General features: G+C 37.7%; 1 protein-coding gene across 8 annotated transcripts in view; it reads left to right on the forward strand.

Annotated features, from left to right (window-relative positions):
• Positions 1–19,679, forward strand: part of LOC131039019 (branched-chain amino acid aminotransferase 2, chloroplastic) — a 156,583-nt gene that overhangs the window by 17,503 nt on the left and 119,401 nt on the right. For 3 of the 8 annotated variants that reach the window (XM_057971653.2, XM_057971654.2, XM_059221556.1), the window contains one exon: positions 18,284–18,333. The exons of 1 other annotated variant lie outside the window; for it this stretch is intronic. In XM_057971653.2, the coding sequence (XP_057827636.2) occupies positions 18,284–18,333 (50 nt within the window). 4 more of the 8 variants (XM_059221559.1, XM_059221558.1, XM_057971656.2 and 1 more) reach the window with 4 other exon arrangements.

Here is a 19,679-nt window from a genome sequence, read left to right on the forward strand (position 1 = left end):
ATGAAAATAAAATTACTAAATAAAAATTATCTCTTATGATTAAAATAATCACTCATTACTCAATACATAGAAACAACAAAGATGCAACCCTCAACGAGAGATAATGGAGATGGCGGGCTGCCGAGCTAGGGCATCGATGCCCTAGCCCGTGGGTGGATGCGTGTGCAGGAGTGTCGAGGGAGGGAAGTGGAGGACGATGTAGGGCAGGGAGCGGTTGAGGGGGTGGGAGGTGAAGCGGTGGTCTACGGGTGGGGGTTTCTTGTGCGTAGGGGGGTCTGGTTTTGCTACTGGCCGAGGGTTTCCAGTGGGGCAGGGGGCTTCGACTGGTTATTTCTCTCGGTGGTGTTTGGGAGGGGTGGGGTCTTGGGTGCCGTACCTTCTCGTGTGCCCCTTTGGGGGGTGGGCTCATTATTATTTTATTTTTTTGAGATCTAATGTCGGGTAATGGTGGTGAGGCCTCAAAGGCACCTCTCGCCATGGATTTTCGTGCAGCGGTGGGCTCAAAATCACCATCCCTTAGTATGAAGACTTTTAACAACAATCTTTTCTCCTCTAAATCGGGGTCTAGGAGTGTTGGTAGCTCTCGCATTATGAAGATTAATGGTTGTCTGGAGAGATGCAGTGAGAGGCCAAAGTTGGTTATTCCTCCTGAGATGATAGCTGAAGACGTTGAATACTTTTTAAAACACTCGCTATATTACAAGTTTTTGGGAATGAGGGTTTCTTTGCAATTTTTGGAAAACTGGGCGTAGAGGACTTGGGCTCCGGAAGGGGAAATGGAGATTATGCTGCTGGCAAACAACTACTTCATGGTTACTTTCAACTGCATGGACGATTGCAATAGGGTCTTTGAAGGAGGCTCGTATTTTTACAACCAGGTGGGGTTATTTATCAAACCTTGGCATGTGGGGTTTAACCCTTCGGAGGAGCTCCCAAATAGGGTTCCAATGTGGGTTCATTTACCATATTTTCCAGTGGAATGCTGTCGGGAAGATGTGCTTTGGATGCTTGCCGCTCTGCTTGGGAAGCCAATGGGATCTTCAACGTAAACCCTAGGGAGAAAGGTAATGACCTTTGCACGTATCTATGTTGAAATTGATCTTAGTAAACCTTTGCCAGATGCTATAGATATGTGCGCAGACTCTTATTCTTGGGTTCAGCAGTTAGATTATGAGACTTTACCATTTCGATGTCATCTGTGTCATGAGTATGGTCATTTACAGCATAAGTGCCATAGATATAAACCGGTGGTGCGTCAACCTCAACAATCGGACCTGAGCCTAGATAGGGTTGATAAAGGGAAAGCTGCTATGTCGGTTGAGGTTGAGGGTGCTGATGGTTTTGTCTCAGTTAAGACAAAGAATAGGAACCGAGGACAAAAGAGGCCCTTACAAGACAGACGGGAGGAGGATACTTTTAACAAATTTGAGGCCTTGGATGACCTTAGCCATCAGGAAGTAAATCCAGGGTTAACCCCTTTGGATCAAGGTGCATCAGGGGGGGTTTGGAAAGAGTAATTGAGGACACTACCTAGGGCCTACTAGTGGTTGGAAGCCAACAGATGGAGATGGATCAACCAGTAGGGGTCCAATTGGGACTCACTCCTGGTTTGGAGGTGAATTTGGTTAAGGGGGAGGGTTCTCTGATAGCTTTGAAATTGGAACCGGTTGGGGTTAAAAGTAATAAGTCCTCTATTCACCTGGGTCTACATTAGAAAGATATTAAGAAAAGTGCTGCAGAGAAGAGCTCAAAGGTTGGCAGAAAGAAGGATTTGGATAAGATCAAATTGATGGGGGAGAATTTGGTTGAGTCAGGGTCAGTAAAGACTTTGGATCCTCACTTTTCCAATCCTCCAAAATGATTGTGCTTTCTTGGAATTTGAGGGGCTTGAACAGTGGCCCTAGACAAAAAGTTGTTTGGGATTTGATTAGGAATCAATCACTTGATGTCCTATTCTTGCAAGAAACTAAAATTTCGGTGGAGAGTATGATGGGTCTGGTGCTGAAATTGTGGGGGTGAGGTGAGTGTCAATGTATTGGGGCAACTTGTTCCTCTGGAGGGGTGGCCTGTCTTTGGAACCCTTTAAGGTTTCGCCCTGTCTGGTGGGTTGCCTCCAGATCTGAGTTATCCGAGATTGTCTCTAGTCTTGAGATTGGGGAATTCATCTTTTTTTCTAACATCTATGCCCCTACTGATCTTCAGGGTAAGAAAAACTTATGGTCTCATATTTCTTGTATGCGAAGGCTAGCCCCCTTTCATCCTTGGATTATGGCAGGAGACTTCAATGCCATCCTTGAGTTGAGTGAAAAGAAGGGGGGTGTTATGCGGTTGGAACCTTCTTCTTTCCTTTTTCAGGATAGTATATCTTTGTTGTAGCTTGTTGACATTAAGCCTGGTAATGGTTTGTTCACTTGGAACAATAGGAGGGTGGGAGAGTATTGGATTGCAGAGAGGTTGGATCATTTTTTGGTTTCTAGTTTTTGGATTGGTGGGGGGTGGTCCACAAGTTCTGAGATTCTTGACTGGAGAGGGTCAGATCACTGGCCCATCAAGCTGGTTTCTTCTTCAGATCGGGTAGCTCGCTCACCTTCTTTCAAATTCCAACTTATGTGGCTTCGGGATCCTACTTTGCAGTTTCTTGTAGCGGAGTGGTGGAGGAAAGGGAGGCTGACCTTTGGCATTGCCATGTACACTTTTGCCAAGCAACTGCAATGTGTTAAGTTTCAACTTAAACAGTGGAACCGCCAGGGTTTCGGGAACATCTTTCATGCTAAAAAATCTGCTCAAATTGTGCTGAATGGGATCACCAGTGAAATCAGAGAGCATGGTTTGTCTGAGGCCTTGCTTAGGGAGGAAGACAGGGCTGTCAAGGTGGTAGAGGAATGGGATCTTAGGGAAGAAATATATTGAGAGCAAAGAGCTCGTATTGATTGGCTGCAGGCGGGGGACAAGAACATTGCTTTCTTCTTCAACTCAGTGAAAGCAAGAAGACACAGTAATTACATCCCTGTTCTGGGTAATGATAGAGGTGAGCAGTGTCTATCCTTGCAGGAGATATCTAGGGAGTCGTTATAGTTTTTCCGGTCCCTCTTCAGGGAGGAATCTCAAGGGGAAACAGTGGAGGAGAATCAAGTTCTTGCTTGTATTCCTTCTCTAGTCACGGGGGAGATGAATGAGCAGCTTTTGGGTCCTATTTGGTTGGAAGAACTTGAGAGGATTGTTTTCCACATGAGGAAAGGAAAAGCTCCTGGACCAGATGGGTTCCCGGTTGAATTCTTTCAAGAGTTCTGGGATATTATCAAAATGGATTTACTGGAAGTAGTCCAAGAATCCCAGAGGAATAAGCAGATGCTTCGGGCTTTGAATTCGACTTTCATTGCTCTAATCCCCAAGTGTGATGGGGCCGACCGGTTAGGCCAGTTTCGCCCTATTTCTCTCTGCAATGTGATTTATAAGATAATCTCTAAGCTGATAGCAGATATGTTGAAGAAGTGCCTGGGGAATGTTATCTTTGAGGAGCAGAGTGGGTTTGTGGAAGGGCGCCAAATTTTGGATGGTGTGGTCATTGCTACGAAGACCATTCATTCTATGGCAACCTCCAAGGAAATATGTTTATCAAGCTGGATATGGCTAAGGCTTACGATAGAGTTCGGTGGTCCTTCCTTCAGAAGATCCTCAGGGCTTTTGTCTTTGCTGATGAGTGGATCCAGTGGGTTATGAGTTGTGTTACGTCTACTTCTTTCTCTGTGCTCATCAATGGAGACCATACTGAGCTGTTTGGGGCTTCTAGGGGTCTCCGCTAGGGGGAGCCCCTCTCCCCATATTTATTCACTCTTCTGGCTGAGGGTTTGGGGAGGCTGATTAAGCATAATGTGGGTTTGGGTTTTATTCAGGGTTGGAGATGGGGTAATGACTTACAGCTGCAGTCTCATTTGCAGTTTGTGGATGACACAACCCTTATGGGACTTGCTCGGATCAGACAAGCTACTAATCTGCGTAAGGTTTTGGATGTTTATCTTGTAGCCTCGGGCCAGTTGATCAATGATGATAAATCTTCTATCCTCTTTTTCAACACTCCTAAAACTATTCAAAGGAGGATTGCTCTTATCTGGAGATTCCAAGTTGGCTCCCTGCCCTTGAATGATTTGGGTATTCCTATTTCTCCTGGTAACCCTCCTAGGGAGTCATGGCAGGGTATCTTGGATAAATTTCGCACAAAGGTTGATCAATGGACTCATAGATGGCTATCCTTTGCTGGGAGGGTTCAATTGATTCAGTCGGTGGTTCAGGCTCTTCCGATCTATCGATGTATGCTTCATGTGGCTCCTAAGTGGTTCTTGAAGGGTTTGGATTCTCTGGCTAGGCAATTCTTATGGGCAGGCAATCTTTCCTCTTTAAAATAGAGTCTTGTCAATTGGGACTTGGTGTGTAGCCCAAAGCAGTCGGGGGGGGGGGGGGGGGGCTCTGGCAGCTAAATTGTACTAGAGGTGGTGTGTTGAGAAGGATCGAGGCTGGGCTAGGATTTTGGCCATCAAATATATGCAGAAGATCTCGATGGAGGAAATCCCTAGATATTCGCTTGAGGGAAAGGGCTCAACCATCTAGTATACTCTCAAGAGGGGGGCTTCTCTCATTAAGGCAGGACTCTTTTGGATTTGCAGGAGGGGGGAAGAGGTCCTTTTCTGGAACGACTCTTGGGATGGATATCCTCCCATCCTTGATCAGTTTCCTAACCTTGGGAATTTGTGCTAGAGGTTTTTGGAGGTGGGATGGTCAAGGGTGAGTGACTTCAGGGTTGTTTATAGGTGTGGGCGGATGGATTTGGAGCGGTGGAAGGCTCCTAATGAGTGGCCGGTTGTTGGGAAGGAGGAAGAGTGTGTTGAGTTGCATGTTATTTTGGCGAGTAGACACTGTAGCTCCCTCAAGGGTAGGGATGGGCTTGCTTGGTCTCCAAATCCTAAGGGTGTTTTTACTGTGGCTAGTGGATACCAGGAACTGTTGAACTGAAGACTTGAGGGAAGAGAGGTGAACTGGTGGAAACAGTTGTGGAATAATGTTTCTTGGCCGAAGTGTAACTGCTTTGCTTGGACTTTGGCTTTGAATAGATGCCTAACTTGGGACAATATCCGCAAGCGGCAAGCGGGGATTCTTGGGGCCTTCTATCTGTGTTTTGTGTGGTAATGGGGAGGAAGATTCCTCACACCTGTTCTTCAGATGCCCCTTCTCTATGCTTATTTGGGATTATTGGTGGGGGGTGTGGAAGCATCCTTGTGTCCACGCAGATTCTTTGGTGGAGTTTTAGAGCAGTTTGGGCAAACCTCCTATCTTGTCCTCCTTCCTCCAGATTGTCTGGTATATTGGGCCCATCTTCATTCTATGGTAGATCTGGTTCGAGAGGAACAAGAGGATCTTTCGTGAAGTCGGATTGTGTGTTCAGCAAGTTTGGAATAGGATCATTGCTATGATCCGGGAGACAGTGGAAGCTAAATGTGAGGTGAATTTTCCTTTGGGTAGAGATGAGGCAGATATTGTGAGTAGGTTTGGTTTGCAGGAGTTGTCTCTTGCCTCAGCTTGTGTAAGGAGAGGTAGACAGGCTATGAAGAAGGTGCAAAGGGTGGGAAGGTGGATACCCCCTCAGGATGAGTTTATCAAGATTAACACCGATGGCTCATCTAGGGGTAACCCAGGGCCTGCTAGAGTTGGTAGTGTTGGCAAGAATAACATGGGGGAGATAGTTTTCTTCTTTTCGGTGCATAAAGGGTGGCAGTCTAATAATTTTATGGAGGGATTTGCAATTCTCTATGCCCTAGAGCGTGCTTGGGAGTTGGGACGACGGAAGGTAATTTGTGAATCAGATTCACAAAATGTTGTTAACTTGTTGACTGAGCAGAAGGTGAGTGGGATTCAGTGGCAGTTGGCAGGGATTGTTCAGCAGATTGTCCAAATTAGTTCTTTAATGGAGCAGGTGTCTTTCATCCACATCCCTCATGAATGGAATAGAGCAGCTGATTGTTTGGCCAAGTGGGCCTCAGAACACGGTAGTGATTGGAAAGTTGAAGGTTGGGAGCATCTCTTCGCGGATGATTTGGGGCTAGTTTGGTGGTTCTTTTTTGGGGCCTTGGGGCTCTGGTTCTCTTTGTAATTCTTGTGTCTGATTTTCAATAAAGTATTTACCCCTTTATTCAAAAAAAAATAAAAATCACTCATTATAAAATAATATAAAACATTACAAATTTTAAAAAATAAAATAAAATAAATTTTGACAAAATATGTGTAAAAACTTATTAGTTTTATGATGGTCTATTCATAACATAGAACAATTTTTTTATAATATTAATATTTAATAATATATAAAATATTAAATTCAATTGTATAAATAATAATTTACATTTAATTTTAAAAATTTACATAATCATATTATAAAACTCTATAATCCCACAAAATAATATTTTTTCTTAATTTACAAAAAGAATTCCTTAATTTTCCCTTTTTAAACCCTAATAATTAAATTCCATGGCGTCTATCTAGAATTCTACTATACTTTAAAAAGGCTCAACCTCTAGTCCTCTCCATAAAAAAATAATTAGAGACTCATGAACAAAAATGAATAATTATTGCTCTTGAAATGTTCCAAATAATTTTAGTGGAGAGAAAAACTGATGTATGATAGATGAGGAGAGCTGAAATATTTAAATATTGTAGCGGACAAAATGCTCGAGCTTGGGGACGTGACATGTTGTTTGGAGCAAGTTTAAATTTCATAGTCGCCGATGATTAGACAGTAGATTCCTTGATAAAATATTTCGAGTGGTCCAATTATTTGTCTATATATATTCTTTATTTTAATTTAGTTTCTCTATGTAAATAGTGATAAAAAGGTACGATTTGATGTGAAATTAGATTTATTTTTAAATTTACTTAGTTTGAGTATGTAAATAATGATAACAAGGTATGATTTGATGTGTAGTTGGATTTATTTTTTAATCTTTTTATTCATATATATAGTTTAGTTCTTTTTGTTAGACATATAAATATTTATACATTTATTATATCTATTCATTTATTATATTTATCGATTAGTCATTTGTCACTTATATTTTATCATTATCTTATTTAATAATTTTTTGTCGATAATTTATCTCTTTATATTTTAATATTTAAAATTAAAATTTGGTTGACTAACCTCCTTCACCCTATTGTCTAACTAGATATATGTTTGGTGCAATTTGATGTTATTGCTAGTATTTAGAGATGTTCAATATATTTATTTTAATCATTGAGTGTTTATCTCCTAATCAAGCATTTTAGAGCATTGACGTAATCAATATAAACACTTTTTTGGTTGGTGCGATAAAATGAGTAAAGAAACAACATAGTTAAGCACTTATCTATTATTTTTTTATTTTTTATAATTTGTGTGTGGGGTTGATCTAGGAGAATGTGTTTCCTTCTGTCATATAGGCTGCATTTTTTATAGTGTCAAATTATTATTTTTATCAAGATTCAAGTATGTATTTTATTTATTCAAAGTCATTGACCCATATTTCACAAGTAATATTTCATATGAATCCATTTTGAAGAATTAGGATGATGGCTCTTGTATGATTGGTTTGGTTTTAACTATGTATATATTTCCAATCATACAGTTCTTCATGGAGTGTGGAAAAATCATGCCTAGTAATGATGGTTCTTTATGCTTCCTTTCCTAAGCACTTGATACTTTTCTTTTGAACAATTGGAATGATGTTTTTCTAATTTCTCCATGTACTACTTTAACTCAAATGTACCTAAGTAGGATTGGTCTTGGGGAAACTTTATGGTTAAGTATGCTTGAGTTAGAATAATATTAGGGTCGATAACCTCACATTAAGTCCCAATGCTTCACCCTTTTGAGCATCAATTAGATGGAGTCCATGTGAAGCGCTATCATGAAATATGGTTTTCAATGAATTTGACAAAAAAATCATGCATTTAAATCACGATTAAACACCATAATTATCTCCCTATGACTAATTGATAGCTCTTAAGGTACTTTTAAATATTACCAAGTCCTTATATATTTAGGAGGAGCATAATAGATACCATCATGGTAAAATTGTGAGGCAAAACATCATTGATTGTTACGATGAATCTCAATCTTAGTACATATCTATGACTACAAATTTATCCCAAGTCCATGAAAATGTCCTTTGATAACACAGATCTAGTACAAAATTATAGATAGTTCATTGATAAAGAGGTACTTTTTCTGCAAAGTTAGGGGGTTCAAAATGGACTATCCAACCTTGCAACCGAAAACATACATAAGAACACAACAAGAACTAAATACAACTGATAATCTGAATACAAAATAATTACATCCTCACACACTCCTTACATTTGGCCCATTGGCCTCACATGTAGATATATTGGTCGCAATGGACTTATTACAAGAGAAAGAACAAACATAAGTCTTCCGTATTATATTTCCCTAACTACTACTCCCTAGCTATTCCCTAGCTATTTCTAATGATCTCCTGTGTTTAAATATGAGATCCAATTAGTGGAAGTGATCTATGTCGGCCTCCCTGGTCTTATAAACGGTGTAACACGTGTACAGACCCCTGGAAGCTAAAAGAGGGTCTAAATCCATGTGTGGATAGGTGAAGACCTATTTGAATGTTTCTCGGCCCCATATCCACTGGACGTGACATACTCCATTAGCTCCACAAGGCACAAAAAGGATCTGCATGCCTTCGTCATTAAGTTTGATCTGAGTTCTTCCACGACACTTTTACATTAGACCCTCGAGGTTATTTGTAAAGTGCGCCTTGCATGTTGCCAGGTTGCCCCAAACTACTTCAGTTCCTTCCCTGAGATCCTGTCCGCATCCTCCACTAGTTTGTTCTTTCATTTGGCCATATATTCCTTGTACTCCTTATTCCAGGCATTGCAACTAATTTAGCTATCTAGGATCTGTTCAATTTGTTCTGGCACGGTGATTGTGGTAGTTGTTGCTATGGCAATTCTCCTATTTCTTCCTATTGTGTTCCCTGAAACTGGTAGAGATTTGCAATGTTGAAGATTGGTAAATTGTCCACACCATCCAGTAACTCTACTTCGTAGGCATTTTTGGAACCAAACTTTCGGATGATTCTGCAAGGTCCAAACTTCTTAATCCTCAACTTAATGTATGTGTTTACCAGAAATATCTCCTTCCGGAGATACACCATGAATTCATCTCCAACTTCAGATTCCTTCTATATTTGCTTGGTGTCTACTTGCTCTTTCATGCTCTCCACTTGTTGTCTAACCTCCTTGTGGACCTTCTTCATGTATTCAAAAAAAATCCTCTACCTCCACACTCTTCTTATCTCATGGGTTGTCCTAGAGTTTGGTAACTCAAAAAACTCCTTGTGGACCTTCTTCATGTATTCAAAAAACTCCCCTACCTCTACACTCTTCTTATCTTATGGATTCTTACAATGCTCTGGTTTACTGAATTGTTGAAGGCAAACTCTACCTATGCCGAGATCAAGTTCTAGTTCCTAGTTTTATCTTCTATTAAGCATTTAAGCAAGTTTTCTAAGCTTCTATTCATTGCCTCGGTCTATCCATCGGTTTGTTGGTGAAGTGTTGAGCTAAACTTTAGGTATGTCTACATCTTCCATAGTGTTCTCCAAAAGTATCTGGTAAACTTGGTGTCTTGGTTTGAAACAATACATTTTGGTACTTTGTGCAACCTCACCACTACTCAGAAGAATAAGTCGGCAATATGAATCACATCACGAGTTTTCTTACAAGGAATGAAGTGCGTCATTTTAGAGAATCAACCACCACCATAAATATGGAGTCATGTCCCCTCAGTCCTTGGCAATCCTAACACAAATTCCATATTGATATCCTCCCAAGGTCTTTTTTGGAATTAGAAGAGGTTGATACAGTCTAGTACATTTTGACTAACCCCCATAGCTACTTGATAGGTCCTGCACTATTGCACTTACTTCCATACATCTTTATAGATTTGAGGCCAAAAGAATCCTTCACTCACCAAGAACTTTGGCAGCAAATGTTACATCAGAAGAGATGAAGAAGAACTTGGAAATTTGATTCATGAAGTGATGAAGGGATCTTTCTTGGCTACTTTACAAGAAGAAAGGCCTACAAATGTTACAATAAGGGATTCAAGAAGATGGTTGAAAGCACAAATGTCAAGGTAGATGAAGATTAGGATTTGATTACACAAAAACATGAGGACTGTAGAATAGAAGAAGCTCTCTACATTGAAGAACAATAAGAAGAGAAAGAAGATAAAGACCAAATAATAGAGAAAGCCCCTAAAACTCTAGAATAGTACGTTAAGAAGAACCATTCAGAAGATCAAATTATTGGTAATAAGAATGAATGTGTGTAGACTAGGAGAAGACTTGCAAGTGCAAGTGAACATTTTTCTACTTTTAAAGGTAGAAGCCAAGAACTTTGTTGATGCTAGCAAGGATGGAGGATGGTTGAAAGCAATGGAAGAAGAGCTTAATCAGATTGAGAAGAATCAAACATGGGAATTAGTCCCTATACTTGTAGATAATAATGTCGTAGGAACAAAGTGGGTGTTCTGAAACAAGCTAAATGAGGAAGGAGAAGTAACAAGGAACAAGGCAAGGCTAGTTTGCAAAGGATATTCACAAGTGGATTTTGAGGAGATATCTTCTCTGGTACCAAGTTTGAAGGCTATCGGGATATTTCTTGTCATTGTAGCTTACAATAATTTTAAGGTATATTGGATGGATGTCAAGTTAGCTTTCTTGAATGGTGATCTAGAGGAAGAAGTCTACATAGAGAAACTTGATGGTTTTTTGTTATCAGAGGATTTGGACTTGGTATTTAGACTCAAAAAGGATTTGTATGGTATCAAGCAAGCTCCCAGGGCTTGGTATGCAAGGTTGGACAAGTACTTACTTCAACAAGGATTTAAGAAAGGTGTTAATGTTCATGTTGGATGACAGACAAGTCATCATGATGATATCTTATTTAGAAAAGGATTAGAAGAATTAAGTCCATGATTAGAAGTATTGAGATGAGGATTAGAAGCATGATAATAAAATGGATATGTTGTTGATGATGGTCATGGTCTTGTACTTGCTACAAGTTGTTGTGATGTTTCTCTTGTTGCTTCTAGGTGGGAAATTGGTTCTACAATAATGTTTTGTCATTGCAGATTGATGAAGTGTGTAAATGTTTGTAAGTGTGTTGAAGTCAGTCTAGAAGGATATTTCCCATTTCTCAACATTCGCGGATGTGGTCTTACAATTTTGGATAAAATGTCTATTCTTTGTGGATGTTGCACCCCTATCTTTTTTAGGTTCCTATTGTTGTAGTTGTTGTTTTTGGTGAATGTAGTTTATTGGTAGTTTGGTGGTTTATTAGAACTGGTCTAAAGAATGCTCATCATTGATGTTTCTATTGTTACGGCTTGGAGGACTTGCTTATAATGTTTATGCATTATTTGAGTTCAAATTTTAAGTGATGAAGTGCTCCATAAGTTTGGTTGTCAACTTCTTATCTCACGATTATGTTTTTTGGTATTTAGGTAATGAAGAACTTTGTATCGGATTGGTTTTGTCATGTTGTCTTGGGTTGATAGTATGAAAGATGCATCTAAAGTGTTGGTGGATGGTCTAAGAATATTCTCTATGTGGTTTGTATGATGTTGGTTGGTCTATTTGGTGTTGCATTGAGTCTGGAGTTGATTTATAGGGTAATTTGTAGTTATCTGGTTGACAAGGCTTGTTCTTTTGGTTTCACTATGCTTTTGGGGGTCGGTGCCAACATTAAAGATTGTATTGTGTTGTTTTTGGGTCCTAACATGCCTTGTGGGTATTTGCATTGAGTAATTTCATTTGGAAGATGTGTTTTGGGTCAATTGGTTATGTCCTACATAGTTTTATCTACATGTTACCCTATTGCTAACTTGGGAGGATGTGTGTCAATGTGTGTGATGTTTGGGACAACATTGAAAGATGGGATAGGTCCTCTCTATCTCTTGGATTGGATTGCTTTTACCACAATTATGTTTTGTGGCCGACTTAGTGGGATCATTTCTTGTCCCCTGTTTTTGATAACTCAATTGATGTTTTGAGGTCTTGAAGATGGTATATTTAGAAGATTGTGAGAAGATCAAATCAATTACAAAGTGTGTGGATTGGTGTGGAATATGGATGATGCAAAAGTGAAGCAATAAGTTTGTGGTGAAAGTATCAGAGCATAATTGCCAAATGGTTACTTGAGGTAGTGAGCCAAGATAAGCTACATTTCAGGGAGATTGATGGATGTAGTGATGTTGAAGGCTTGTTCATTATAACTCATATTTTCATGTACCTTCCTCAAAGATAGTGAGTCTTCTTAGCAAGTCCTTTGCATCTTTCCTTGATGTAGTGAACCTCATCCTGCAAATCCTTACGAGAGAAATGAACTTCCTTGGGCAGTGAGCCCTAAAACAAATATTGTAATATCTGATTTCATATACCGTGAGTTGACTCTTATTGTGGTTTTTACCTTCTTGGGTTTTCAACGTAAATCTAGTGTTCTCTTGTGTGTATGTGTTCATTTCTTTATCTCTTTTTGTTGTTGATTAGATTAAGGGTTTAAAGCTGAAATTAAGTTGTGCCATAAAATTTTAAGTTTTTATTCAAGAGTAATTCAACCTCGTCCCCCCTAGTCTTGGGGGGTGTTTAAGATGGTGATATCTATGTATAAATAATGTAACACATACTTTTTGTAAATAAGAAACTTAATATAATTATTTTATTGATGCAAAAACATATTTTCCATCAACTTAATGTTGATAAGAGGATATATGACTTCCAAAAAAGAGGGGGCTAATTGATTTATTTCATCGCACAACCATTTGCAATGTTTCTTATAAGATAATTGCCAAACTTATTGGTAAGCAGTTGTAGATGTTACTAGCCTTTCTCATTTCATCTAAGCCAGGAGGGTTTGTTAAAATGATTTTAAATTCTAGATGGTATTATTGTTGTCACTAAAGATATTCATTCTATGTTCCAAAGCCTATGATAGAGTTAGGTGATCCTTGGACTCAAGAATGTGCTATTTTATTTTAGCTTTTTCTTGAGGTTGATTGAATGTGTTATGAGTTGTGTGGCTTCTTTTTCCTTCTTGGTTCTTATTAATGGTATTCCTTATCCCTTCATCTTTGCATTAGAGGACTTTGGCAAGGAGGACCCCTTTCTCCATAACTTTTACTTTTAATGGTAGAAGGTATGGGTATATTAATCAAACACCAAAGGGCTAATAGACTTATTGAAGGTTGGTCTTGGACTTAAGACCTTGAATCCTACCTTCAATTTGTCGATGACACAAATTTGATGGGGGATGCACAAGTTAGTGAGGTGATCAAATTTAAGAAAACCTTGGATATTTATTTCTCTTCTTAATATCAAACAATTAATGAAGATAAATCTAACATTTTCTTCTTTGATACTCTTGTGCTTTATCCAACAAAGGATTGGTTAGATCTTTTACTTTAGAATAGGGAATCTTTCTTACAATTATTTAGGGATCCTTTTATCTACTGGAAATCTAAAACATGATTAATAGAAGAGAATACTATACAAATTTCACATGAGGGTTTGTCATTGTGTTGTTACCCATGCTTATCTTTTGTTGGTGGATTGACATTTTTAAAATCTCTTTTGTAGGCTCTACTTATTTATAGATTTTTAGTTATTTTGGCCCATAAGAGTTTTCTTAGGATTTTGATATTCTTTCTAGGGAATTCTTATGTGTAAGGAATTTGGAGTCTGAAAGTGGAGTTTAGTCAACTAGGAGCAAGTATGTAGACGTAAGAGGTATGATAAACCTAGGCTTAGGAAACTTGAATTCAACTTCTAGGATTTAGTTGCCAAAACATACTATAGATGGTGCAAACAACCAAAGAAACCTTGGGGGAGGATCCTTAATTTCAAATATCTAGGAGTCCTTGAGTAGAATATTCCCCAAATGGTTGGGAAAGGTTCTATAACTTGGGACACTATTATGAAGGGGGCTTCCATTGTTAAGAGAGGTCTATTTTAGATAATCAAGAAATATGATTAAGATCTCTTTTCAAATGATTCTTGGGATCTTCATCCCCCAATTCTCTCTTCTTTTTCCCACTTTTGACCCTTGAGTGAAATCTTTTAGGGTGTGGGATGGTTAAAATTTGTAGATTTTAAGAACTCCATTTGTTTGGGGAGATCCTAATTTTTTTAGTGGAAATACTCCAATAAGAGGGGAAATATTTGATCTGGGCTACTCTTTCTTCCATTTTAGCTTGTCGAATTTATCACTTCTTAGAGGGGACATATATTTGGTTTCTCTTGGTTATCAATATTTAAAACATAAGAAATGTGTGAGTAGATAGTTTCCTTAGGGAAAAGAAGTTTGGAATAAATTTAGCTAGGTCAAGTTTAATCTCATTTATCTAGTTATGGTGTTAGAACAAATGCCTCACCTAGGATAATATGAAAAAGAGAGTATTTCAAGGTCCTAATTGTGTCTTCTATGGTACTAGTGAAGAAAGTATTGCTCACCTTTTCTTTTAGTGCCCCTTCTCAATAGATCTCTAAGGGCATTTAGGGGCATTGGTGGAAGAAGTGTAATCAACTTATCATTCACCCCATCTCTTTATTTGAATTTTGGGCTAGCATTGGTTATCCTCTTTTATTGGATTATTTTTGGTTGTTGCTTGGGATCTTGACCCTATATTAATTCTTTGGTAGATTTGGTTTGAGTTGAATTGTTAGATCTTCTTTGAGACTCATAGTCCCATTTTATAGGTATGGAAGAAGATCAAGAAATTGGTCAAGGAAACCATTGAATCTAAATGCTCCTTTGAAGAACATATCTCCTCTTCCAATTCTCCTCTTTTAAATCCCCTAGATCTTTCCCCTTTGAATTCTTTTTAGCACTAGTCTAGCTCTAGATTAAAAATTTATAAGAAGGTAACATGGTTGGTAAGTGGTCTCCTCTCCGTCTTGATTTCTTCAAAATTAATATTGATGGATCCTCATGGGAAAATCCAAGTCCTACCAGGATAAGTGGGCTTGGATGAGATAGTGATGGTTTAGCTCACTTCTTCATTGCATATGTGGGTTGTACTAATAATCAAATGGAGGCCCGTGCCATTCTTGTGGAATTTGAGAAAGATTATAAGCGGGCTTGGAGGAAGGTTAAATGATAAATGAATTCTATGATTTTGGTTCCCCATTTGAATAAGGGGAAGATGCATGAGTCTCTTGGAGGTTGGCTTCTCTTGCTTGGTAGGTATTTTGTTTCACTCTCCATTTTGATTCTATTTCCTTTATACATATTCCTAGGAAATGGAACATTGACATGTATTGCTTGGATAAATGGGATTCTGATGGTAATGCAATTGGAATATCATTGAATCGGGACCTTTGCCTCCAAATAAATTAAAACAATCCCAACTTTTTCATAATGATAAAACTTAACTTTATTGGCGTGCAACCCTTAGGGATGATGAATATTGGCTGGATCACATACTTTTTTGTTTCTCAGGGTTGTTGGCACAATGGAAAATCTCGTTGGGTTTTCCTTCTATCTTTCCTAATAACTATGACTATTTGAAAATTCCTTTGTTGTAGCTTATATTAAATTTTCTTTTAATAACGTTGTCTCTTTGTTGCCTACCCCTCACACAAAAAAGAGAGGACATATGATTCAAGTAAGAAAAAATAATAACAAATGTTGAAGAATGTTTGTGATGAAGAGAAGAATGAAAGAATATTGAAAATAAGTGATATACTAAATAAAAAATATTTTTAATATGAAGAAAACTATAAAATTTCATTTAATTAAAATATATATACAAGAAATTCTAACATATATGATAAAACTATCTCAAACTACCACATGATCAAAAATCTCTTTATAGAATAAAAGAAATATTACATACAAACCCCAATTTTTTTTAAAATTATTTTTAGATCCATCTTAGCTCTAGATGCAAAGGTGGCATGCATAATATACTAAGAAAAATGAAAGGCTTTGAATCAAGGTAGTTAGATGGATGTTTTTGGATAGTGAAAAATCTGAAGGGATAATCACTTTACAATGTACACTTTATGGTTCTTAGGCATGCATTTGCTTGTGGAAATGAATTTGATCAATCTAGGATGGAACGCCCAAAGGTGTGACAAGACTTTGTTTTGGGGTGATGTTTGATAGAGTAAGGTTTGCCAATCTTAATGTTAATGTAGAAATGGCTTGGGTAGGAATGGCTTTTTTTTTGGAAATTGAAAAAATGCAATACAAAGAGTTGAATGCTGTCCAAGACTGCAATAGAATATAAACATACTGCGAACTGTCCAGGAGGTGTTGTCATATTTCGGGAAAAAATATTGTTTTGACTGGCCCATCGTTTTAATTTTTTTTAGAAATACAATTAGAGGTGTTGTCATACTTCGGGGAAAAAAAATTGTTTTGACTGGCCCATCGTTTTTATAGAAATACAATTAGAGTTTTGGACAACATTTTGAGAGATTACCTACTCCAAATGAGAGGTAGTGATATGTTTCTATGGGACATTGGCACATAGGTAGACATTTCAATTAAAAAGGTGAAGACTTCTTTTGAAAACATGTAGCAGGAAGGTGATTCTCAACGAAGACCGTGTGGATCAAGCAATTTGAAATTCTCTTGTGAGATGCCTTTTATGCAAGAGCTGTTTAGAAGATAGGGATAATATGTTTCTACATTTGTAAGATAGACATGGGAGATCTCGAGAAGATTCTCTAGTGAAATAGAAGTTGGATATGGTGGCCTAGAATCGGTAAGGTAGTGGACATTCGTTTTGTCATGAAGGATTTCGAATGAAAATTTCAAGGGCACCTAGGCAATAATTTCAAGATTTTATAAGTTGGAGTATATGTAAGAAACGAGCTCTAGAATTATAAAGGCATAATTTAATTCAATGTGGAGAATTTGCAGAAGGCAGAGGCTTTAATGTTAAAATCGAGGGAAAGATAGATTTGGAAACCTAGAGTATATAATCCATGTGAACAAGATGTGGAAGAAAGATAGAAGTTCTGAAATATGTGATAAGGGTTTTGCTGTATGATGAAAAACCCTAAATATGTGCTGGAGTAACTTACTGTTGATTTGGTTAAGCTCAATTTTGACTGAGCTATGAATGGAAATCCAAATTTAGTAGGAGACAGATGAGAGGGAGTCATGTCTGAGATGATGATATAACTTCTGTTAATATTTTCAGACCACATGGAACTGAAGATTAATAATAAACCTAAAGCATCGGCTCTCTTAAAAGGAATTGTACAAGGGAAGGAAAATGGTTGATGGAAGACAACTCAATGCTGAATATTGAAGCAATAAAAGGAGCAGTGCAATAACTGCAAACAACAATCATTCAAAATATTAAGATAGAAAATGAAAATTCAGATATCTCATGGCAGTATATCTAAGAACAATAAATACAATGGTAGATCTACTGGCCAAGTGGAGGTGGAAAGGTTGGGCAATTGTTAATACTCATCATTTTCACTCCGTCGCACTAAAGTTAATATTAGAATTCTGCATCAAAGTGGAAGAGATAACTTTTTATTAAGATTTGTAAAATTTGGGATAAAAAAGATGAAATATTTCCGTGGCACTAAAGTTAATATTAGAATTCTGCATCGAAGTGGAAGAGTTCACTTATTTTTTTAAAGATTTGTAAAACTTGGGATAAAAAAAATGATGCACTTCAATGGGTTAGAAAATGTATTAATGTGCTGTCGGTAGTGTCTTTTCGTGTTTGAATTGAAGAGAGATAATACAAGAAGAAAGAGTCTGGTAAATAAATGATATACTGGCATTTATTTTTGTTAACCTTCTGGGTGTCGGATTATGATTAGAACTGAATGGAGATTTCCCCATGGGTTGGAAGACATATACGTAAATTTGATCTTTGAAATTTATGTCATATTTTCAGCCTGTTTGGGAATTCGCAGTTTAGGCAACAGATTTTCCAGATCTTGCATTCCTAAACAGTAGGTAGTTTTAGCAAAAGAATAATGGAGACGCATGATGCAATTTTCTCAAGGACAATCTAGCAAGGAACCAATTTTTTTTTAGTGAATATAAGCTATGGTTTTAGATAATACTAGGCAACAATTTCAAAATTTGTTTCTGCTTTTTTGAAGAACATGTGGAGAACCAAATATCCTTGTGGTGCTAGCAAATTGATTTTGAAATGACTATTCTTTGAACTTTTTAATGCCTGCAGTCTGGAGCACTACATACACAAGCTGAAGCTGTAGCTGCAAGCACTTCTCGGTGAGTCTTACTATACTGATGTACATCAACAACTGTAATTGGTTAATTCTCCTTGTTATTATTCACACACATCATTTATTTCTTCAAATCTGTACAGATTTTATATAACGAGAAACACAATATACAGACCCTGGATTTGATCATTGGTAGCTAAAGCTTTTGATGATTTGTATTTGCATGCACTAATCTTTTATGAATTACCATTGGGGGAAGTTGGGCTTTAAGTTTCAAATTAGCATCATGGTCAAATTGAATAGAAAAGGGACTTAAATCTTGAAATGTAATTAGTATAATGTTTTAATATACAAGTGTAATTCATGGTCTCTTTTATTGAAGTTTACTTATGATGAGGAAAATACAGTGCATTTATATTTTATAGATAGCTCTTGCTTGTGATAGAACACCATTGTTGTACATAGATTGGTTGTGGAACTCAGTCAAATTCATCACAAGATCTACAAGGAATGGGCATGCAGGAAGGTTGAATTAGGTTGCACCAGGAAAAAGGAAAAACTAGTTGTAATTGTGGAAAGGGGAAATCTTGAGCATGCAGCATAAAATAAAAATATTTTTCCCAAAAATGCAACCTCTCAATGCTCACAGAGGAGCTTTTTCTTTCAGATATTTTCTACCCCACTCATTCTCCAACATTTCTAATCACACATTAACACATTTTATAGAACCCCCTGCAAACATAGACTGTTGAGGAGATACCGCCTGGGCAAAGGGGCAAATTGAGGCAATTGTAACATTTGTTGTCAATTAGTAGAGATAGTTTTGGGTTTCTCCACGTGAAAACTGAAGCTATTAGAGGAGTATAATTATTCTCTTACATGCAAAATGAGATTAATTAGGTGGTATGTGCATGAATTATTAATCTCTATGCAGATTTACATTTAGAGACAACAAATTGGGTGATGTTTCCTACTCATGTTATGGTCTTGAATTATACTGCTTTGAAAAAACTCGAGTCACCTAATATCTGCAACCGACATTTCTTATTAATATTTTCTAAATTCATTCTTTGAAATCTAACAGCTATTCCACTCTATCAAATATTATTTTTCTTTAAGTTTTATACTTATCTTCCTATATAATGATTTTTTTATTTTCTCTTATATATCGCTCAAGGCTGCGGGCGTGCCTGCATTCTCTCGGCAGTCGTCGAAGAAGTTAACAATCCGGAAGGAAGTAGCTCCCACCGCGCGGTGATTAGGTGGCTGGAGGAGATTGAGTTCCAACGGATGGATGGGCGAGATCGAGAAATAGAAGGGAGGATGGGCGGGTGATGGCGCTCCTTTGTGAGATCAACTTGGTAAAAATGAAATGCCGTATCATTTAGTAAC

The sequence above is a fragment of the Cryptomeria japonica genome, chromosome 5 (assembly GCF_030272615.1).
Source record: "Cryptomeria japonica chromosome 5, Sugi_1.0, whole genome shotgun sequence".
NCBI classification, from domain to species: Eukaryota; Viridiplantae; Streptophyta; class Pinopsida; order Cupressales; family Cupressaceae; genus Cryptomeria; species Cryptomeria japonica.